Source organism: Scleropages formosus, chromosome 19 (assembly GCF_900964775.1).
Source record: "Scleropages formosus chromosome 19, fSclFor1.1, whole genome shotgun sequence".
In the NCBI taxonomy this organism is placed as follows: domain Eukaryota; kingdom Metazoa; phylum Chordata; class Actinopteri; order Osteoglossiformes; family Osteoglossidae; genus Scleropages; species Scleropages formosus.
The window spans coordinates 15,581,963-15,606,214 of NC_041824.1; the positions used below are offsets into that span (position 1 = coordinate 15,581,963).

Genomic DNA, 24,252 nt, shown 5'->3' on the forward strand with positions numbered 1-24,252 from the left:
AATGAATAACTTATTACAGAGCTACAAGTATACCTACTGGCCACTGGGAAAAGGAACAAAAACTCCCAACTGAAGGTTGAAGGAGAAGGAAAAAAAAACCTATTTGCATAAACATTTAACTTTATTCAAACATTAATAGGCATTTTAACTCTCAAATTGTCTTTGCTGTGTCAAATGCTTTGTATTCATAAAATAAAGATTTAATACATCATCTTTTTAATACAACTTACTGTTCTGTAACAAGATTTCAGGTCTTTAGTCATTTGTATAGACTTTAGTATAGGCATATTTTTTAAAGTATATTATAAATCTGTTTATAATACAGTGCTTCTTGAAAGTGTGTGAACCCTATAGTGATGGTCATTCTTGTATAAAATAAACTTACCTAAATGTTATATCTTAGAATAAGCTTATAAAATTAATAAATGATTACTTTACACACCCTGATTCTACTTACCTACTTGGTTTAACCAATGCAAGTTGGGGGTTCCCTTATTTATGCACCTGCACCACTTCCCTGTTTCATCTACATACAATTTCCTCTAAGGCAACATATGCAATTGGTCATTACACACATACAGTATGTAAGATAGGAAAAAGTTATCATTAAATAACCATTTTGTAGTAAAACTAATGGACATGAGGGCTTCACATACTTTCAGACAGTGCTGTAGATTGTATAGTTTGATTTTTTTTCTACATTTGCTAAGTGGAAACTAACAGTAAGAATTTGATGTAAAGGAGCACCACACATACATTGTTTGCCTCAGTCCTGCTTGCCTGTGATTCAGATTTTGTTTGCAGAGGTGGCGTTGTTCATAAGTATCAGTAGTATTTTATCTTTGGAAGGACGCACATCATTTCAAACAGCAGATTGGCAGCCAAGAGAGCAGTGTTACCTAAGGACATAAGACATATTTAGCATCACACCCATTTTCCTGTGTTTATATACTCTGCAATAAAGTATGTCTACTTTATGCCCAGTACCTGTGGTGTCATATGGTGGAGACACTTCTACCAAGTCACAGCCCACCAGGTTCAGACCACGGCAGCCCCTTATAATTTCGAGTCCCTGTATGGAATCATAGTTGGGGGGGGGGGGGGGAGAATCAGCACCTGTCCAAGAGCTCAGCACTTGTGTGTGAAACAATTGAGAATGGCTTTGTGAACATCTTCACCTGGACAGGGGTAAGTCCTGCAATCTCAGGTGTACCGGTGCCAGGAGCAAAGGCAGGGTCTAAGGCATCAATGTCAAAGCTAAGGTAGACTGGCCCCACCCCCATCTGCTTTCTAACCTCCACCATGAGGGGAGAAAGGGACTTGTACCAGCATTCTTCAGCCTGTACCACTCGGAAACCCTGGGCATGAACACAGGACAGTAATTATTTCTAAAAACCTCAAACATCTTTGTCACATGTACTCTTCGTAACTGGACCAAGGCTTGAGGAACCCCAACGGGGCACTGAAATTAAAGGTATAAACTAAACTACTGTAGAAACTCTTCAAAAAGCAACTGTTGCGGCAATGAAAAAAATAAAAATCTGTGCACACAAAGCATTCAGTGACATCATTAGGTTAAATTTTTTTTTAATCTTCCAATAATTCTTGGATGGAGAATTTATGACAGAATGATGTCATTTTGCAGAAACTGGATCCATGGATGGAAACATGGACCCCATCTGAACCCATTTTCCCACAAAAAATATGATGCAACAACCTATATTGACCGTGAAAAACAGTATACATACTGTTTTGCCTTTGATTTTGCTCAGAAAGGAGTAATAAAGTGTGTGTGTGTGTGTGTGTGTGTGTGTGTGGGGGGGGGGGGGGGGGGGGCTGTGACTGGATAGATGGACAAGTGTATGGATGCATGCAAATCTAACAATGTCATAAGGCACTCCAAGATGAATGAGTAAATGACTGAGTTAATGTACAAACTTAACATTGGACATTGCCTTGGTCAAGGGTGTCAAAATAAGTCAATAAAAATAATGGAATGGATTGTTGCCCCTCAAACTAAATGGTGTCCTACTGAGTGTCACCTGCTCTCGGCTCCACTGGTATGCATCTGGGGCATAGCTTGTCCCGCGCAGGCCGATCTGGACTACCCTCCTGCAGTCCAGCAGGCCCTCTTCCACGCAGCGGCGAAACGGTGTGCCGTGGCCAATCTTCTCCCCGAGGACCATGTCGCTGGTGTCAGCGTGGGCGTCTACATGGATCAGACCCACTGGGCCATGCCTAAGGAGAAGACCATGAAGGAAGGACTATTTTCGAGCATCACAAAAAAAGAAACTTGGAGGAAAGTTTTAAAGTTGAAAAGGCAAAGGAAAGATCAGAAATAAAAGATACAGAATTCTCATAAAAGGCAACATAATTGTAAATGACTGCCATTTCACGTACTATTCACGCACTCACTCTCTCACACACACACACAGTCTGAAACCTCTTGTCCCAAGCGGGGTCACAGCAAACTGGAGCCTAGCCTGGCAGCGTAGGGCGCAGAGCTGGGGGAGGGGGGGAGAAGACACCCCAAGCAGGACTCAAACCCCAGACCTGCCAGAGAGCAAGCCCGCTGCGCCACCACACCTCCCCCTCCAATTTACTATTCATTTATCGCAAATAATACCTTACAAAGAGGAGGAGGAGGAGTTCTGAGCCTTACAGGTGATTACATTATGAGAACTGCTTAGGTTGATAGTGTTTGGATGATAATAGCAATAACAATGATAATCACCATTTTATATATCACAAGACTCTGGTTCAGTTTAAGCAGGACATGAGGTGCCATGTCTTCCTAGCTCTTCTGCAGCAGTTCCCAGAGATGCAGAACACCTACGGGTTCCTTGTTTACACTCAGAAATGCACCACAATGATGAAATTCTGGTTTTTGATTTTTAAGTGTTGCAGAACAGCAGCAAGTTCTCAAACAGCACTTTCAGTTTAACTTGAGTTGACCTATGCAGCGCATTCAATCTGTTCTAACTTGGGGTTCTGCAAGGGCTTGTTCAGAACAAAAAGGGGGACCAGGGTTGAAGTACTCAGTCTTGTATCTGGTGTTCAATATGCTGACAGCCCTGAGAAATTAAGCCCATTAAAAGTACAGGTGGTCTTCAACTTATGATATATGCAACTTACAACCGCCTGCACTTGAGATGGCCAACCCACCAACTTCATTATATTATTTTGGAGTTCCAACATTTGGTCGTAACATCTAGCACTGTCCACTCCATCTGCTGTACGATTAACATCAACTGACTGCACTGCCACAAGGTGCGTGAGTATCCAGCAGCAACTGTATTTTGTTTATAAAACTTTTAATTTGTGATTACCCACAAGTAACTTTTCTTACAATGTCTAGTAAGTGGAAAAGGGGTGTGTTCTGGCAGTGCTGAAAAGAAAAAGTGGAAAACGATGGATTTAGAAATAAAAGTGTTGGAAAAAACAGTGCTGCACATAATTGTAATACTGTGATTATATTATTCAATATTAGTATTATTTTAGCATTAATGATGTGTGACATTTGTGAAAAAATATAACAAAACCTGTTATACAGCTTAAAACACACACGCACTGACTGAAACGGCTCATCCCAAGTGGGGTCGCAGCGAGCTGGAGCCTAACCCGGCAACACAGGGCGCAAGGCTGGAGGAGGAGGGGACACACCCATGATGGGACGCCAGTCCGTTGCAAGGCTCCCCAAGCAGGGTTCGAACACTAGACCCACCAGAGAGCGGGACCCGGCCCAGCCTGTTGTGCCACCGAGCCCTCCTCTATTCTATAACAGTATTCTTTTAAATGTGAATGTGTAAAATTTTAAAAATAAGACCCCATTATACAGCATACAACAAACAAAAAATAATGAAGCATGAAAGTCTAATTATAATCTTCTACTTATTATTCTATAACAGTATTATTTTAACAGGAACAATGTGTGAAGACAATAACAGAGTCCAGCATAACAGTCATGGATGTTCATTGTTTATATATCTTTATGGTTCATATGGGATTTTTGACTTATGACGGAGTTGTCGCAATGGAACCCCACTGTAAGTTGAGGGCAACCTGTAGGCTACAGCAAGAACTCTGTACATAGAGCAGCAAAGCAGTTGTACAGTTTTCTACAGTGTATGTGTATGTCACCATACCAATGGTGCGATGTCCAGTTAAAAGGAAGTGCACTCACTTCTCGGCGACAGCTTGCAGTATGGGGTATGCTATGGTATGGTCACCACCTGGTGAGAGCAGAGCAACAGGACTGCACTTAAGGGCCGAACAGCCTGTAAAGGACTCCAACACAGATCAGCTCTGTACAAGATGGCAATTATTTACAAGAGCAAGAGCTAAGTTTGATCCCATCATATGTTTGACACAGGTGCTGCATGTACTTTAAAAATTGACAGTCTTATGAAAACTGAACAGTGGATTTTTTTTTCTCTTAATGCAGTGGAGGTTGCGCCCCGAAACTGCCCCCCAACAGCACTCAACCTCCCCATGTTTCCTTTGCGCTGGGAAAATTAGAATTTGTGCCAGATATTAGTTATTTTTTACCACCACCACCCACCCCCCCATGGGAAATGGTGTAGACACCCAAATTTGGGTGTGTTCTTCAGTGCTCTTTCTGTGATCTCAAAGGACCACTCTACTACCTTTACTTATTGAGACATTAATTATATGACGTGATATCACAAAGCTCTGTAAAGCTGGCCCCCCATAAAATATCGAGGAGGTGATGTCACGTGTTATATAATGACTCATTAATATCTCAAAAATGTAAAGGAGGCAGAATGTTAACAATGCATGGTAACAATCCTGATGCTGTACTCCTTGGAAAGAGGCATCAAGAAGGCAAGAGAATAAATACTATTAAATAAATATTATATACCTCCCACTCTTGTATGATTCGGTTGTCCTGTCTAACACGTGCACACTAGACACACAATGTTTATACTTTCAGATGCACCTGTTGTCAACTGCTCGAGCTGCATGTTACAAATAGGTGTGAACGTGTGGACAAATATGGATGTGTTCGCCATCTCCCTCTGCTAACTGGCTGCGTGGTGCCATCGCAGCAGACACGTGATGAGCAAAGACCCCCGAAAGGTGAGAAGAGGGGCTTTTATCTCACCCATAGTCAGAGGAATGCAATCAGCAGCCACAATCTTCTTGAAGGCTTCCCGGATGCGTCTGCAGGTGTCCTTCAAGTCGTAGACGTTGACGTTGACATCTCCGATATCCGCCACCATCAGGGACTCGAACGGGGCGGCCTTAGTGCCCCCGTTGTATCTCCGCAGCATGGCCGATTCTGCTCGGATTTCCCTAGGACCAAACCTGCAGCACAAATGCGCTGTTTGATTTAATGATCAAGCTTTGGGTAATATTTTCTCTGTTTTGAAAAAATAAGGCAGGAATTTGCATGTTTTCTGCATGCTATTGGGTTACGGTTAGGGAAGTGTTAGGATTAGGGAAGGGTGAAGCCATCATCATGGCTCTGGGACTAATTATTCCATTATTACTTTCTCCTTATAGTAATATGATGTTCTTTTCGCAACAATGAATTTGTGAGCAGATAATATTCAATAAAGGATTATGCTCATAATGAGAGGGAATCCTGTATAGTTACAGTACAGTACAAGTGCGCAAATACAGCACAGACACAGTAAGAGTGCAGTATTCTCGGACAGAAAGAGTACACACACACAGTACTGTACTCTGCAGAACAGAGTACACTGGACAGAGTACTCTGAGGCAGATGCAGTACTAATACAGTAATTCTGTGGACAGAGAAGACGACGTCTGTGGACAAATACAGTGGGTGGACAGAGTACTTTTTTCCGACAGTTGCAGTACTCTGCGGACAGGTCAAAACTGAGTACCTTGCCCCGGGGCGGTTCGAAGTGCCCGTGTCGATGGGAACTCCGACGAAAGCGGCGTCCAGTCCCTCCGCGGAGTCCCAGAAGGGCAACTTGCCCATGGTGCAGATACCGGAGACCCGCGCCAGAAACTCGGCGCTCGGAGGGACATTGAAGTTCTTGGTCGACAGGCGCCTCAGGAGCTCCGAACTCCGCGCCGTGTGGCCGCGAGCCGCGAGCGCGAGCGCGCCCGCCTCTCCCCATAATAACTGCACCGCGGCCGAGCAACGTACATTTCTTTTACACGCGTGTGTCAAAAGTGCGAACATTATATTTTCTTCTTATGACAAAGTATCTAATAAATATATTTTTTAAATTGTCTGGTCTGCTTGACAATCAACAGCAATGTAAAGTCCAAACTCCAGTTCCAAACCTGTCTAACGAGGAATTGTGGGAAATGTAGTTCACTTGGTGAAGTCCTGCAGCCCATGATATACAAACTGCAAACAGTTAAATTTAATGCGCTGTCATTTTCAGTATAGTCATGGCGCCGCTTAAAGACTGACCGCATACACGACGGTAGTCCCATTAGATTATAATGGATCTGAAAACTTCATACAATTATGTACAGTACAGTACATAATACTTGGTAGTAACACCTGTCACTGGTTATGTATTTACAGACAGGCTACTGTTCTTTTTATCGTTATTTTAAAGTGTACTCTTTCTACTTATAAAAAAGCTTACTGTAAAACTGTATGTTACACCAGCAGCAGTGTCATAAATCTCGTGTTTACCGCGTCTCTTGACTGCATCGAGGCTACAGCATTTAGGTTTGTATATGTACACTTGATCGAGGCTATACCTATAAGTTCAGAATCAGAATGAGCTTTATTGCCAAGTATGTTCACACATACAAGGAATCTGTCTTGGTGACAGAAACTTCCACAGCACAGACAGAATGACAGTGACAAGACACAGATGAGAAGCTAGAATATGTGAATGAAGGATAAAAAATATAGAAAAATATAAAGTACCCAATATACAAAAATAGTCACCAGACATTATATGTATGTACAGGTATGTTCTATACAAATGCAAGGGAATGTGATTAAGAGATATGATGTGATAAATAAATATAATTATAAATATAAATAGTGTTGTGTATTGCACTGGTTTACTCTCTAGGGGGGATTTAGCTGTTCATGAGGTAGATGGCCTGAGGAAAGAAACTTTTCTTGTGCCTGGCTGTCCTGGTGCTCAGTGCTCTGTAGCACCGGCCAGATGGCAAAGGTTCGAAGAGGAAGTGGCCTGGATGTGAGGGGTCTAGAACGATAGTGCAAAATCGTTCTAGACCCCTCACATCCAGGCCACTTCCTCTTCGAACCTTTGCCATCTGGCCGGTGCTACAGAGCACTGAGCACCAGGACAGCCAGGCACAAGAAAAGTTTCCTTATTCTCACTCCAGCCATAACCCTAGCTCCAATCCAAACCTAGGCTCCAACTATAACCCTTGTTGCAACCCTATGCCCAGCTCCAAATAACCCATTTCATTATACCTTCATCCCCTGACAACATTACGTGACAGACAGTACAAAAAAAAAAAAAAATGGAGGCCTGGATGAAAAATAACATGTATATACTCCAGGCCCATTATGAAGGCATAATACACACACAAAAACCCACTTCTGATTTAGCCAGTGAGGCAGAATGGGAGGTGGTGGTGAAGTTGGCAAAAAGTAGATACAGACACCAATTAAAAGAAGAAACATTGATCGGAACGAAACATATCCTGGGTCTTAATAAATGAACGGAAAACAGTGAGGAAAAATACAGGGTTAGAACAGTAACCTGTCTGGGGCCGGCAAACAGCCACCGGACATACGCACAGGTAACAAACACGGAACAGAACAGAGTAGGAACGGGTAGGATGGGTAAAACAATAGCACAAGTAGGTCTGCGGTTTGAGTCCCGCTTGGGGTACCTTGTGATGGACTCGCATCCCGTCCTGCGTGTGTCCCCTCCCCCTCCAGCCTTATGCCGTTTCTGGGTTAGAAACTGTTTTTTAGTTTGTGGTTGAGTTTTGTGTTCGGGAGAGTACTTTATCAGAGGTATGACATTTTAGAGCATGGCACCCCCGCGCACTGTCACTGTTCTAATGATTTACATTTACAATTATTTGCTTAGCAGACGCTTTTCTCCAAAGCGACTTACAACAAACATTATGTAGTGTACTAGCCCACACAGCTTCACCAAGGTGACTATGCTACTAGATACACTACTTACAAGGAGCTACTCATCCATGCATCAGTGAAACGCACTCACTCTGTGACACTCACAGACACTAAGGGGGAACCTGAACAGCATGTCTTTGGACTGTGGGTGGAAACCAGAGCCCTAGGTGGTGTGTCTGCTTTCCAGGATCATCAGGTCCAACCCACTGTGCCATCGCACCCCCCCCCCCCCATGTGCTATAAACAAACAAACAAACAAACAAACAAACAAACAAACAAACAAACAAACAAACAAACACACACACACACACCTTCTGAACCGCTTGTCCCTCACGGGGTCACGGGAAACCGGAGCCTACCCGGCAACACAGGGCGTAAGGCCGGAGGGGGAAGGGGACACACCCAGGACGGGACGCCAGTCCGTCGCAAGGCACCCCAAGCGGGACTCGAACCCCAGACCCACCAAAGAGCAGGACTGCGGTCCAACCCACTGCGCCACCGCATCCCCATACACAGTTCAGTATATGACAAATACAGTGGAGCCTCCGCACTCGAACGCTTCGGAACTCGAACTCTTCGAACTCGGCCAAGCCCGCAGCGGCACCACACCCCATGCTGTAACTAGAATTATTAAAAAAATGTTCACATTTTTTTCCACGAACCTAACGTGTATACATTGCAACACATTTATAATACACAGTACAGTGTGAAAACTACAGTGGAGCCTCGGAACTTGAACGCTTCGGAATTCGAACGCTTCAATTTGATTCCGCGTCGCGATCCGCTCTGAACAGCTGGAAGCCCGGCAGATCAGATGTAGCGCGCTGTCCGGAATGGCTTCATTCAGCCAGGTTTCCGTGGAACACAGCAGCAGAGTTTAAGAAGTCCTTGTTTTTTTGGGACAGGAGAAGAAGTTCGTCCATTTTGTTGGGTAAGGAGCGGAGATTCGCCAGATGGATACTAGGCTGCAGCGCTGTTCCAAAGCCGCGCTTTCGGAGCTTTACTACTAGCGCGCCTTGGAGCGCTTGAGCAGCGCCGCTGCCCCTCCGACTACAATGTCCAGCATAACGTCAGAATAATCGAAAACTGGTAAAATATTGGGTGGTGTGTACTGCCGAATGTTCAGCAGTTCTTCCCTGGTAAAACTGATTGTAGGAACATAACTGAAGACAGGAGAAACAAAAAAAAAAGACAATAAAACAACTGTGGAGCTCCACACCCAGGCGGCCGTTCGCGGCGCCATTGCACGGTTGGGTTTGTATAATAAGAACTGCAGGACGATATCATCTAACGACGCATTTCTCAGAACGTATCTACGTCGTTAAGCGACGCGTGTCCATTTCAAAACATGGCAGACTCCAAATAAAACACCGTGTTTGCAGTATGCTTTATCTTTTTATTACTTAAGAATCAAGATACTGTCATTTACATGACCAAAAAGCCAATGAAATAGAGTACAAAACAATTTTGCAAATGCATACTTTGTGCTAAAATTTATATGAGCAGTCTTAGAATTGTGATCTTGCTGGTGGGAGATATTCATATTGCACACCATTCAGTCTCTCATTTCTTCTTAGCTTCCACCAAAGAAGCTTCAATGTGCCCTTAGCTAAGCTGGTTACTCTCTGTAGCTCCTCCCTCACAAGTATTAATAGGTCACTCAATTCTCTCTCCTCACTCCCAAGCTGTGGAATGCACTTCCATACTATCAGATGTCCTACCACTCTCCTGACCTTCAGGCACCTATCAAAGAACCAATTTATATGACAACTTGAGACTCGTGAACTTTAGCCCTAGCCCAGCCATTACCTAACTTGTCTGTGCTGTGCTCATTTAATTCAATTTCACTACTGTACTGTTGTTTATTTCTGTTAAATTTTGCTAAAAAGCTCATCATGTGTTGACTGCAATGCTGTATCTCATCTAAGACTGGTATCATAACTGAAACTTCACACTTATTAGCATTAACGTATTTAAGTCACCAAGGAAAAAGGAATAAACCAAATAAAGAATAATGACTGCATTTTTTTTTAACTTTAGATCTAGCAGACTGCATTTCTCTAAATTACAAATGACACATTTAACCCAAAGACAAAATTAATTCAGCTATGCAACAAAGATGAATGATTCTTGCAATCTGACTGCATCACACTGTTCAGTAGTTATGAGGTCTGAGAACATTATGATAATGCTTAGTGAAGGTTTAATATTCAAAGTGCTTTTTTCTTCCCAGAAAGGATTACGTAAAACTGAATCTTCAAACTTAGTTTTTAGAAAAGTGCAAGACTGTGCCAACAGCATACAACACATACCAAGATGCACACAAAACTGAACAAATCACATTGAAATGTCAGAACAGGAACAGGATGTCAGATAAACCCAAACTAAAAGTTATGCTGTGCACGTCCAAATATGAGGAACCCCATGGCAGCACGCAGGTCATCCAGGTTGACGTTGGCCAGGAAACACCTCTGTAGCTCCATCTCTACGGTGCTCCTGCTAGGACTGCAGCCTTTCAGCAGCACCACCGCGGACTGGCAGAGCAGCCAGTCGGCCATCGTCTTCATGCTGGACCAGTCCTGGCTGTCCAGGGCCTGCCCACCCCAAAGGCTGATGTGCAGCATGTTGGCAGCCACGCGGGCGCTGGGACGCTGCAAGGGACAACAAAACACGGTTTAGAGTTTGCGGCCTTGTTCAGTGGATCAGTGGGGGGCTAATGTCTTCACCATAACTTGTGTTTTCAATCCCAAGTGGAGTTGAACCAACAGCAAAATTTAATATGTACGCATACAAAATGTCTTGACAAAGCTTTCAGACCCCTGACCAATTATTGTACTTTACTAAATCACAGATGAAACAGTGCCGTTTCATTCTTTGTAATATTTTATTTCAAAACACTGAAACTCAAAATGAATTAAGACAAAATCCTTCTTTGGAGAAAAGGGTGAAATAAATGTATAAATGTTTGTGGAGTAATATTAAGATTGCTATTGAGGAAGCTTTAAGGACAATTTTCAATTATTTCATTTTCAAGTATTTAAAGAACTAATGTAACATATTTTCAGTTAGGCAAAAGCTAGTTTCCAGCAAGTGCGCAATTTTTTTTGACTGGTCTTGTATATAATAAAAATCTTACATAATATACAGTCATGAGGAAAAAGTTTGTGACCACCTTAGAATTATCTGGATTCTTGCATGAACAACTCCTTATATGTGAATTGTCAACACACTTTATATTGCCCTTTTATTGAAAAAAATGGTTTAAATAATCAAGGTCACAGATGAAAAATGTATATGAACTCATATTTAGTAACTAGTGGAATATCCTTTATTGCCAATAATCTCAACCAAATGCCTTCTGTAGCTGCAAAGCAACTGGAGCATTTCGCCCCATTCCTCTGTACAGGACTGTCTCAATTCATAGACATTTTTGGGATGTCTTGTTTGAACAGCCTGTTTCAGATCACATTATAACATTTCAAAGGACTGAGGTCAGAACTCTGACTTGGCAATTCTAAAACATGTAATTTCTTCTGTCACTGTTGATTTAGTTCTCTGTTGGATCATTGTCAGCAGGTCTGGGGTTCGAGTCCTGCCTGGGGTGCCTTGCAGCGGACTGGTGTCCCATCCAAGGTGTGCCCCATCCCCCCTCAGCCTCGCGCCCTGTGTTGCCGGGTTAGGCTCTGGTTTGCCGCAACCCTACTCGAGAAAAGCAGTTTCAGACAATTTGTGTGTGGATCATTGTCATGTTGCATGATCCAGCTCCTTTTGAGTTTTAGATCACAAACAGATGCACTGACATTCTGTTACAGAATTTCCTGACACAACTTGGAATACATTGGTTACTCAATGACTGTAAACTGTCCAGACCCTGAGGTGTCAAACTAGCCCCACAGCATTATACGCCCTTCACAGCTGGGACGAGGTTTTGGGATTGTAAATGCAGAGTTTTGTGTTCTCCAAAAATAATGTTGTGTACATTTATTAAAAATGAGATGAGAACTTTTATCGCATGTGTCCACAGAACATTTGGGTAATAACGCAACGTACCTATGTGAACTGGGACATGAAGTTAACAGTCAGATACAATGTTATTATTAGTGGTAAACTGACTTAAGTCTTTTTAAATCTAGAATGCCCAGGAGGGATGGGCAGCCACTAGCATGAAAGACTCCCAGAGGTTTTTTTCTCCCTTAACTTTCATTGGGAGATTTTTGTTCCTTTCCTCTGTGGCCAGTAGGCATACTTAGAGCTTTAATAACTGTATGGATAATGTTTTACTCTAGTACGTAGTCAACTATCTTATTTGGTTTTTTTTTTTGTCTTATGCCTTTGTTCAGTGCTTTGCGTCAGTGTGAGAAGGGCGCGCCATAAAAATAAACAATTTAAATTGAATTGAACATTGTTCCACTGGTGCTGTGGAACATCCAGATGATCTCCAGCAAACTTGGGACCGGGAGCAATTTTTTTTGGAGAGCAGTGGTTTCATCGTGGTAACCTTCCGTGAACACCACTCATGTTCAGTGTTTTTCTTATGGTAGACTCATGGACACAGACATTATCAAATACAAGAAATGCTTACAGATCCTTGGCTTTGTCATTACTGTAGGGATTGTATGGCTTGCACTTGCACTAATCTTTATAAAATGCCCTCTCCTAGGGAGAGCAGGGCCAGTGTGGAATTTCTTCCATTTATGAACCTGTAAACTTTTTGCCTGACTGTGGACTGATGGAGGGCCAAGTCTTTAGCTATTCTTTTACAACTCTTTCCACACTTATGAGCTCTTCTTCTGAGGTTCTCTAAAATGTTCTCTGATTACAGCATATTGCACTTTCAGCAGAATTCTGTTGTGAAAAACAGGCACCAAATACTACGTGCTTTTTATACAGCAGGGCTGGACAAATCCACACCTGAACTGATCTGAACATCTGACTCACTGATTGGAATGGTTGACTCCAACTACCTGCTTCACACACTTTTTCCATCATTGACATTGACTGATTAAACCTTTTGTTCAATAAAGATATAGCAATGTAAAATGTGTGTTTAACTAAACACACCTGGTGGTCCTGAGGATCCTACATCAGTGTTTTAAGGATACATCCGGAAAAATATAAAACCTCATGTTTTGCCGCTCCAGGAGTTTGATCTTTTTACATTATCATAACTTTTCTCACATCTGTATGTAGTATGAAAAAGAATATCCTGAGACCAAAGCAGTATGGTAGAGTCAAAGTACTGCTGCAAATAATAATTTTAAGTACATGACTGCGACAGCAAGAATGAGATGTAGTGCATAACACCTTCACTGACCATAGTTTTCATAGCCACCTACCTTTCTGGGGTTTCGACGCAGCAGCAGCCTTACTACCACATGTGTGTCAGTGGGCACACGTGAAGGTAGCAAGGGCAGTTGCTTCTCCTGGTACTTTCTGCTGTCCAGGCCCTCTGGTCCAGCACTATAGAATGGGTTACGCTGCCCAAAGATCTCGTACGCAATGGCACCAACTGCCCAAGCATCAGACTTGCTGTAGTCAATGATCATACCGGGGCCAGGAACAGCTGTGGCCACCTAAGGTGTTCATAAAGTAGACTTTCATTTTAGGTGGACACTGCAACAAGCTGGACATTTTTAGAAACAATACTTTGTAACTCAGAATGACTCACCTCAGGGGCCATCAGACAAGCATTGCCCCCTCGATTCACACATCGACTATTGAAAGGCAGCTTTAACCCAAAGTCGCCCTCTGCCAGGCAGCAACCAAAGTCTGTGATTACCAAGTGGGGACAGCCATCTACCAAACAAAAATATATCGAGATTCTTGTAACTGCCACCATACTTCAGTATCAGAAGTGCTACTACAGGGTTATAGCAGGTAAAAGCTACCACCTTTTCATCCAAAGGTTGCAGGTTCAAATCCCACTTACTGCCGTAGTGCCCTTGAAAAAGGTACTTTGCCTAAATTGCTTCAGTAAAAAAAAAAATTACCCAGCTGTATAACTGGATAAATCACTGTAAGCAGACTCGCACTGTAAGTTGTTTTAGGGAAAAGTATCAGCTAAATTAATAAAATCTTCTTTGGAAAATTCACAGTCCTGTAGCTGAAATACATCTAAAGCTCCTTCATACCTGTAACCAAATTAAACTGAAATTTAAACTCTAAGCACACTCACTAATTTAAGTGATATGCTGCTTGGAGTGTTATTTAATTTTTTTTTATACCTCAGAATGTACTCCCAGAAATATAAAATAAACCCAAAAATAAACAGTCATGACCCAAACAACTTTGTAGTGACAGCACTAGCAATAAAAAAAAGCCACAGGCCAACCTGTGACACTAACCTGAGTCCAACTCCACGAGCACATTGTCAGACTTGAGGTCCCGGTGGGCAATGCCCTGTTGGCACAAATGGTCCACCCCCTCCAGGAGCTGTAGGACCATCAGAGTGCCCTCCTTTCTGCTGGGGACTGACACTTCCAGGTACTGTCGAAGCGTGTATGGATAGCTGCGACCACAGAGAGTCACAGTCAGAATGGATGGAGCCAGAACACTACTGCATTTCTTACTGGCAGAACTTATAGCAAAGCCCCAAAAAATACTCTTACATCATTATTCTATTAACACCCTACTTATGCAACATAGTTACAAATACCTTATATTTTATATACAGCTTATCTTAGAAGAGAAATCAGAGTTAAACAAGCATACTTAGTAAAAATTAAACTGGAAAAACACCTTACTTTTTCATGACCAGGAAGAGTGTGCGGTTGTTGCCCATGCCTGCAGGATTGAGCCTAGGAGGCAGGACATCGGGGTACTCCTCCTGTGCCCCGGGTAGCAGAGGCACCTCTGCTGTGAAAGCTCTGTACACTGTGATTACATTGGGGTGAGCGGACATCTTCCTGGGAACATACCCAAAATGCCTGCAAAGAAGGAGAGATGGGACTGTTAAAATTCCCATGCTGTTCTGTATTTGACCGCATATGTGCTGTGAGTAGTGTACCACTGCTATATCTCACCCATGTAGTGTGTTTGACCTGTTTTCCTCTTTCAAAGCCTGTGGGCATGCGGGAACCAGCTCCTGAGACATAGAGCTCAAAATGTCTGCACTTGATGAACCAGCCTGTAGCACAACAGAAATCATAAATCATAAATGAAATAAAAGTTCAGAACATTTTGTGGGGAAAATTATGGATTTTAGAAGATATCTTTAACTGTACATGACTTGATTCAGTCTTAAGAACTGTGTTCAAATGCTGCAAAATTAAAAGATGTCAGCTGGGTAATTAACTGCTTTAAGAATGGATGAGGGTTCACCTTTTCATTTGTCTACAGTGGATACAAAGATGCTGATGACTCCTTAAAAGCTCTAGCACTGCAGCACTCAGGAATCAGATCTGAAATGCCCAAACTTTTTGTTTTTCTGTCTCTTGTGTCACATGTATTTGTAGACTGGATGGTATGTTATGAACCAGGTAATCCATGATGCTTTAAAATACATTGAGAGGAACACCAACCCCAATGTTCCACATCATCTTCATGGCCAGCGGGAAGTGTGCTACTGAGCGGGGCAAATGTGGCTCTGAATCCTTCTGCTCTGCCAAAGGGCACCTTCCACCTTCCTGGGGCATGGCAAAGGATGCAGCGGCTTCATACACGGCGGCATTGCACCCTTTTCCGATCTGCTTCCCAATGACATAGTCATTCAATTTGTATCCAGAGGTGAAGGATTTGAAAGAATTCTGGAACTTCTTCTTAAACAGCGCCTTCAGATGTGGAGGAAAACAACAAATTGTAAACATATTTAATCATTAATCTATGCATTAATAAAGCACATAAATCCACTGTCCTGCATTTCCTCAAAATCTGGGCAGAGACACTAACAAACTTAAGATATTTACTTTGGGGTCTACATACAGATAGACCTGTTTCTCACATAACAGGGTAAATTTTTTCTGTGCAATCACCCATTAGGTAAATTACCATTACGAAGAGGTCAAATTACCATTAACTCTTACGTAAAAAAAAAGAATCTGTTCCTAGACAAAAAATCTGCCACCTAATATTAATTAAAAGATCATTTACATGTATTAATTTTGCTGATGCATTTCTCTAAAACGACTGACAACAGTCAACGCATTAAATGAATTATTATTACTACTAATAATAATATAGATTCTGATATTTCAATTGTGATATTGCTGCTATACAGAAAGTAAGAAGTAAACAAACTACAGTACACTGTATAACTATGGAAGATGCTTTTGGCAAAAAGTTTTGCAAGTTTTGTAGAGTGAAAGACATAATAGGCAGTAGGACTGACCAAGAAAAAAAAATGCTACTGTACTGAATAATAAACCCATTGTATGAATAAGAGTATATATTTTCATGAGACGTCGTTGAAGAAGTTATTTTATCCTCATTACATTTCTCACACTGTAAATCCCTGGGCGTCATTCTGCTTTCTTTCCCCAAAATGTGGATTTATGCAACAAGACCAATATTTTCATATTTCATTTATTACCTCAAATATCTGAGAGCTGATTATATTATGAGCTGATTAACACTAGGTGCCCCCAGCCATCAAAGATGAAGGTCTGAACAGGTTTGCAGACTGTCCAGTTATTTAACTTTTTGCACTGGTCCACATTAACCACGTTTTCTATTATTTACTAGGGGGAAAACAGTCCTGTATACGCTGCTTCGCTATAAGACGCCTTGTCATCCATACTAACGTCGTACTAGAGCGTCGTAAGTAAATTTCACTTTCAGTTTCAGTTTACATATTTCATATTTGTAAACAAAAGCACACGACACGGGGCTTACACACAATTGAACTGTCGCTAAATACAAAGCAAAGCCAAAGCACGAAAGACAAGTTTACTAATGTAAATTGTCTGAAGTAACTCGTCTGGCAACTCAACTGTAAATGCGAAATAATCACGTCAGGCGAACATCATCATGCCATGATGATGTTCAACTGCAAACGTGGAAAGTTCTAGAAATCAAGAATGAGTAAGCGAAGATTGTCAATCAGTGTTGTTATTATTACTATAAAAATGCTATCGCTATCATGTTATTGTGTTATTTTCCTGTGGCTGCTTTGGAAACAGCTTGTCCAGGCAGCAAATGCCATGACCTGGTGACTGGTGTCCTCTCACTTTTCTCCGCGCGACACTCAGTGGCACTGCGACTCTACCTCAGTACCTGTATTTCGCGGCACGCGGCGGTGCTCGCGTGATCCTCCTCGAGCTGCTGCTCCACGAGCCCCGCGCCCAGTCCGAAGGCCAGGAACACGACCCTGTTCCTGGGGGAAGCGGCGCTCAGGAGCCGCCGGACGCCGCGGGACTGGAGCTGAGCCGCCAGACCGCCCAGTGACACGCGGAAGTAGCGGTAGCGCGCGGGCAGGAAAGGCCGAGGCTGAGCGGCGCGGCCCACCGGGACCCCACGGAGCGGCTCGCCCCGTAGCTTCGCCGCCGCTCGGGCTGCCGGCTTCAGACCCCAGTGGAGCAGCGAGCGGCTCAACTGGAACCCCCGCAGCACGGCGAGTTTGAAGGACATCGTCCGTAAGAAGACGGGCCGTTCCTGGCACGCGCTCAGTCGTCCAAAGGCTCGTGTGTCTGTGTACGCGTGCCGTAGCGCGAGGCGGAGCAGGACAGCGAGTGTAAACACAGTCGACCCCTGGAGGCTGGACGCGACAGCGTGTCGCGTGTCATGTGGCACGACCGAGCAACACACAGAAAAACACGGGACACACACTTTTTTTTTTGTCAACAGCTCAGCTGCTGTCGCAATCCCCTGTGCTTGCGAGAACGCAAAAGCCAATATTTATTTTAATATGTAAATATTACTAGCTAGTAGCTGCAAACAGACATATTTCCAGCAATATAAAACCGTGAAAATACACAGAGTGAGTAGCCGGCCTATGCAATCAATGAGTGTATGTATTATTAATACTGCTGATTGCTAATAATAAAGACTCTATCAAATCAATGATGTAAGCTATGATTTCTAGTGAAAGTACGTGGCTTAGCTAAGAAGAGTGTCCACAGAAAATACACGAAAGCGTTTAGTGCTATGGAAGTGTGGACATGGACATGGACATGGAAGGCCGTCCACTAATTGCTCTTCTGAAGCGTCTTCTTTTTCAGGTCTTCAGGTGTGAAGGATGTGGGCAGCAGCTCCATCACGGTCATTTTAACGAAAGAGCCATCTGGCTTGGTGAGGTACGCGTCCCAGTCGGAGCCGAACTGCGGGGGACACACTGTGTTACCGTATTACACATTTATTTACTTCACATTCTTCTTCAGAGTGATCATGCAGAACTCAGTTATGTTCAGTAAAACCAGCTGTTGGCATTGGCAAAACAATATTTTGCAGCTTTCAGATGAATCAACCATGAGTGGTAACTTTGAACCCCGCCATGATTGTGCACCTCTTCTCCAGCTAACAAACACACTTGGGAGCTCCTGTTTGTTCATAACTCCTTTAGTTTGTAACTCCAAAGTGAGCGTTAGCCCTATGTTGCAATGAGAAAGCTTAATAATACAGAGATCAAGGAAATACAGCTTAATAAAAAAAAACAAAAAGCTTAATAAATATGGAGATTTATTTATGGGCTGGGTTCTGTAAAATGTAGGCTAATAATGCTTAATAAAAATACTTTGCAAGATTTGCTGCTTTAATTAATCTTTTAATTATCTTTGAGATAATTAAAATTTAAACTAATTTAATATGACAAAAAAATAAAAATATATTGTCTCCACAACCTCCTAGTCAATACCAGTTACTGACCAGTTCATCCCACACACATGTGCAATCTTGTTATAGATCACCGCTGTTCATATGTTATATAACACCCCCAGAACAAAACTACAGAGCTGAATGAATGCAGGTGCATAGCCATACAGTATTACAGAGTAATTAATGAAGGGACATGGCCTTGTAATGTTATGTTATGATAACTAATGTTAAATATTGAAGAAACTGTGTCCATTTTAATGGGATTTGGTGATATTTTAATATAAATGAGTTTCTCAGGAACACGAAAAACTTTAAATGGTAATTGTGTCTTTAGTTTGTGTTATGAAGGCTTTTTCAGGAACCTTTGTGAGGTAGGGGAAGACCGAGGTAAAACCTGATAAGGACAACTGGTTAATGAAATTGAGCTGGGCAGGAAAGTAGTGATTTACAGAATTTCAGGACATACCTCACTCATGACCTGTCTGCAGCCTCCGCATGGAGAGATGACGTGCTCTTCCATATCACTGCAAAGGAAACCAGGCAGAGTCATGCTCAACAGTTGGCTGTAAAAAGCTCATTTCACTAATTCAAAGGGAAAAAGGAATATTTCTACAAATGTCCAGTTAAATCACATTACCTTGCAATGGCAATAGCCTTGAAATTCTTGTATCCATGTGATACAGCTGTCGAAATGGCATTCCTTTCAGCGCAGATGCCTAAATTATAACAGGCGTTCTCTACATTGCAGCCTGGTGAAATAAAAGAATCATTTCAATTTAAAATAATTTCAAAATGTATGAGGTTAGAGCAGTCGCTTTCCACGTTCAAATATTTTGTGGGAGAATGATATACCATTATACACAAATAACATAACATATATGTGAAGCTAAAACGAGTAACAGTAAATACTTGCATAATTTTATCTAAACGTGGCCTGTCAGCATCTGCAAATTCGCTTTCATGATTTTTGAAATAAGGTGATGCATAAGAGATGTTCAGGTAATAAATCAGAATCAGAATGAGCTTTATTGCCAAGTATGCTCACACATACAAGGAATTTGTCTTGGTGACAGAAACTTCCACAGCACAGACAGAATGACAGTGACAAGACACAGATGAGGAGATAGAATATGTGAATAAAGGATAAAAAATATAGAAAAATATAAAGTACACAATATACAAAAAATAGTCACTAGACATAATATGTATATGCAGGTATGTTCTATACAAATGCAAGGGAATGTGAGTAAGACATATGATGTCCATCCATCTTCTTTCGCTATCTGGGGCCGGGTCACAGGGGCAGCAGTCCGAGCAGAGTCCTCCAGACTTCCCTCTCCCCGCACACCTCCTCCAGTTCCTCTGGGGAAACCCCAAGGCGTTCCCAGGCCAGCCGGGAGACATAGTCTCTCCAACGTGTCCTGGGTCTGCCCCGGGGCCTCCTCCCAGTGGGACAAGCCCAGAACACCTACCCACGGAGGCGTCCAGGAGGCATCCGGAACAGATGCCCGAGCCACCTCAACTGGCTCCTCTCGATGCGGAGGAGCAGTGGCTCTACTCCGAGCTCCTCCCGGGTGACTGAGCTCCTCACCCTATCCCTAAGGGTGTGCCCAGCCACTCTGCGGAGGAAACTCATTTCTGCCGCTTGTATCCGCGATCTCATTCTTTCGGTCATGAGACATATGATGTGATAAATAGATGTAATTATAAATATAAATAGCGTTGTGTATTGCACTGGTTTACTTTCTAGGGGGGATTTAGCTGTTCATGAGTTAGACGGCCTGAGGAAAAAACTTTTCTTGTGCCTGGCTGTCTTGGTGCTCAGTGCTCTGTAGCACTGGCCAGATGGCAAAGGTTCAGATATCTACGTGACTCATAGCACGTCTTGATGGCAGGATGTTATTGCAGTGGTTGAAAAATAAGGATTTTGCAACATCCTGCTTCTCTTTTTCAGAGATCTCTTACATTCGTTTAGTCTGTTTTTGATATTGTTTCTAGAAGTTTTTTTTTAAATCACTGCTCATACACTTTGTTTGCTCTAATTGGCCAACTGCAGTAATTCTTACATTTGTGCAGACTGCGGCCTTAGTTGGTATTTTAAGGTGCTGACTTAAACCAGGCTTCAGATTTTCTTGGATCTTCCCACTTCTTTTGTTCATCTGTGGTGCCAATATTTTAAGCTGAATGGAGACATTAAAGAGGGTATAGCCTGTGGCCAACTCACTCGTTGGCTCTGTGACAGCATGCGTGTGCAATGTGCTTGCAAACTTGATGTGAGTTGTCCTTCGAACAGCAATAACAGTCCTTTGGCACACTGCTTTGGTCAAACACACATAACTCATCGACCCTCATCACTGCGTTTCACTGTAGGCCAAGAACAGTTATGGAGTATCAACTATGGCACTTATAGTTAAATCATCAGCACTGTTCACTGAAAAAGTCACTTTTTTAATATATACAGTGTGTGTGTCTATATTCATGTGTATCCTTTTGTGTAATTTTTCTTATTACAGTGTGGTTACCATGTAGTGTTACTGAGAATATTTTGAAAGTTTTCGAGTTTCTGTTGGAGTTAATCATTCATGCACTGTGGATTACTAAGTATCTGACATTGCTCAACAGGAAATAAAACAAACCATGTTAATGCAACATTTGGGTCCTGTGTCTTGCTCGTCCACCTTAACATTTGATGTTTAATCAGTTTTAATTGTCTGTTCTGCTCTGCGTGAAAATAGCAGCCACCATTCCAAAAAATAAAATAGTGCCATAATCGGAGGAGAATGGGTACAGCAGGATTCAGCACTTTACCTGTGAAAATGGTCCCATCATGTGCCAGCAGTGCTGCTCCAACTCGGAATTTGCTGTAAGGGCAGTAGGAGAATTCTTTGGCCTGCTGAGATTTTTCGATGAGCTTGCTGATCCCGTCACCCCGTTCTGCCATGCTGGTGTGTTTGTGCGCAGCTGTATGAGCGTCTGTTTGTGTGTGTGTGTGTGTGTGTGCGCGTGCGTGTCTCTGATTACACAGCCGTGCTGCCACGTTTTAAAGGAGCTCCTGATGCAAGGGCATGGTCTGGCTTCCTCCAATTGTATTGCTTGTTTCCTAAGTAGGAGGGTTGATGTCACTTTTGGAATGAACCAGCTTATATAACTTAGTTTTTCCTTCTTTCTTTCTTTTTTAAACATGGAAAATAGATTCTACAAATTCCCTGAAGTCCTGAAAACCTTTTCCTTGCTAACTCATAGCAGTCCTTTGGCCCGTATGAAAAATATCATCATAGTGGGAGGAATTGAAAATGTAAACATTTTAATCATTTGCATTGTTAACAACAATAAAATGTCATAGAAGTATGGATTAAAGAAAAAGATGTGCAGGGCACAGATCTATTAACATTTAAGTATTGTAGCATCTCCCCATGGAGCTACTAGAGACTGGTTCAGGAATGTGCTCTTTATTAAACACACACACATTTTCAGAACCGCTTGTCCCATACGGGGTCGCGGGGAACCAGAGCCTACCCGGTAACACAGGGCGGAAGGCCAGAGAGGGAGGGGACACACCCAGGACGGGACGCCACTCCGTTGCAAGGCACCCCAAGCAGGACTCGAACCCCACACCCACTGGAGAGCAGGACTGTGGTCCAACCCACTGCACCACCGCACCCCCTAAGAAATGACTGACTGACTGAGTGAGTGAGTGAATGAATCAATCACACATTTCCAGAACCGCTCGTCCCATACGGGGTCGCGGGGAACCGGAACCTACCCGGCAACACAGGGCGTAAGGCCGGAGGGGGAGAGGACACACCCAGAACGGGACGCCAGGCCATCACAAGGCACTCCAAGCGGGACTCGAACCCCAGACCCACCACAGAGGAGGACCCAGTCCAACCCACTGCACCACTGCACCCCCCCTTTATTAAACACATACATGTCTTTTTCTAGGAGTCATAACAAAGATGTATCAGACAGTACAAAAAGGAGCAGAACAGTGAAGAATCCCCCTGGGTCACTCCCAGCCCCCCAACTACGCCCCATGGTTAAGGGGCTACCCCCGGAACTCCCCAGAATTCCCCTCTTCAACATTGCACATAAATAGAATGACAACCAATCAGCGCGTAAGACACACAAGTATGTACACACAAACACTAACATCAACTATTTACAGGATGCCAGTATAACCCCCTCAGCACCATTACAGTATGTTTATGCTGGTTGGAGGATTTCAAGCAAAGACTGTTCAAGTTTAAAGTTCACATGAATATAACACACACACACACACACACACACACACACACACACACACACACACACACACACACTTTCTGAACCGCTTGTTCCATACAGGGTACCGGAGCCTACCCGGCAACTCAGGGCATAAGGCTGGAGGGGACACACCCAGGACGGGACGCCAGTCCACCACAAGGCACCCCAAGCGGGAATCAAACCCCAGACCCACCTGAGAGGAGGACCTGGTCCAACCCACTGCGCCACTGCACCACCGTGCATGAATGTAACATTTTTTCATAAAACTATTACATAATAAAGCATTTTACTGTTGCAAAGGATAAAAATATGAAAAATCAAACACGGATGTAGTGAATGATTGCTTATAGCACACCATGGCACTAATATTCAACACAAACATTTGACTGAAGGCAAAAAAACAAAATATGGTGAATTTGTGTAACAGCATAATTAATGCATTAATGTTCTTTTCAGCTTTTGTGTTAGCATGAAGGAATATGACTGCAGAGATAAATCACTGGATTGACACTGGAACAGCTGCTCTCTCTGTGGTCTTTCCAACAGGCATCCTGTAGTAAATTATTACAACATATCTCAAACCTGGTTATTCATTTGTTTCTAAACATTTTAAATCAGCCTCTAAGTACAACGCGTTTGTGTGTCCACGTTCAGTTTTCCTATTCAGATGTTTCTGCATGTCTTGAAAGACACTTTTCTGATCTGATTCAGTTGAGCCTGGAGCCTCAGTTCACTCACTGAAGGATTCACTCCTGTGTGACCCTTAATGCTGGACCCAGGTGCTCATCACTTTGCTCAAATGTTGCAAAGCCAAATCCACTCCTCAGTCCATCTCAAGAATTCTTCTGTCCACGCGAGGTCAGACTACCTTCTGAAAAAGCTGAGAAGTGGCCTGAGTTCACACACTCTGGACAGGGTGGGAATAACTTGAATGGACATAGGTGCTTGCACAATTTCTACAGCGAGCCTCATATTATACTACTAGTGTAAACTTTATTACAATTTACCACAGCTCTGTGTTTCATTTTTGTCGTTGCAAACATTTACATTTACATTTATTCATTTAACAGACACTTTTCTTCAAAGCAACTCCCACTGAACACTATGTAGAACAGTGTCAGCCCACACCTTATTCAAGCAGTGTCTGACAATTCCACATA

At 42.8% G+C, this 24,252-nt stretch overlaps 3 protein-coding genes across 3 annotated transcripts; all 3 read right to left on the reverse strand.

The window, feature by feature from the left end:
* Positions 1-57: 57 nt before the first annotated feature.
* Positions 58-6,359, reverse strand: agmat (agmatinase (putative)). The gene is made up of 7 exons (XM_018760328.2): positions 5,874-6,359; positions 5,126-5,328; positions 4,184-4,232; positions 2,043-2,238; positions 1,179-1,358; positions 988-1,072; positions 58-899 (listed from the first exon to the last, which is right to left on the reverse strand). Exons 1-7 carry the CDS (start codon positions 6,176-6,178, stop codon positions 826-828), a joined length of 1,092 nt encoding a protein of 363 aa, XP_018615844.1. The 5' UTR covers positions 6,179-6,359; the 3' UTR covers positions 58-825.
* A 3,123-nt stretch (positions 6,360-9,482) lies between these two features.
* pink1 (PTEN induced kinase 1) lies at positions 9,483-17,766 on the reverse strand. Its single transcript, XM_018760671.2, has 8 exons — positions 17,294-17,766; positions 15,604-15,852; positions 15,106-15,209; positions 14,827-15,009; positions 14,428-14,591; positions 13,752-13,879; positions 13,420-13,656; positions 9,483-10,734 (listed from the first exon to the last, which is right to left on the reverse strand). Exons 1-8 carry the CDS (start codon positions 17,645-17,647, stop codon positions 10,468-10,470), a joined length of 1,686 nt encoding a protein of 561 aa, XP_018616187.2. The 5' UTR covers positions 17,648-17,766; the 3' UTR covers positions 9,483-10,467.
* Positions 17,767-17,845: 79 nt separating this feature from the next.
* Positions 17,846-21,972, reverse strand: cdaa (cytidine deaminase a). The gene is made up of 4 exons (XM_018760672.1): positions 21,638-21,972; positions 19,467-19,578; positions 19,296-19,353; positions 17,846-18,336 (listed from the first exon to the last, which is right to left on the reverse strand). The coding sequence occupies exons 1-4, from the start codon at positions 21,768-21,770 to the stop codon at positions 18,205-18,207; spliced, it is 435 nt and encodes a 144-aa protein (XP_018616188.1). The 5' UTR covers positions 21,771-21,972; the 3' UTR covers positions 17,846-18,204.
* Between the last annotated feature and the right edge of the window lie 2,280 nt (positions 21,973-24,252).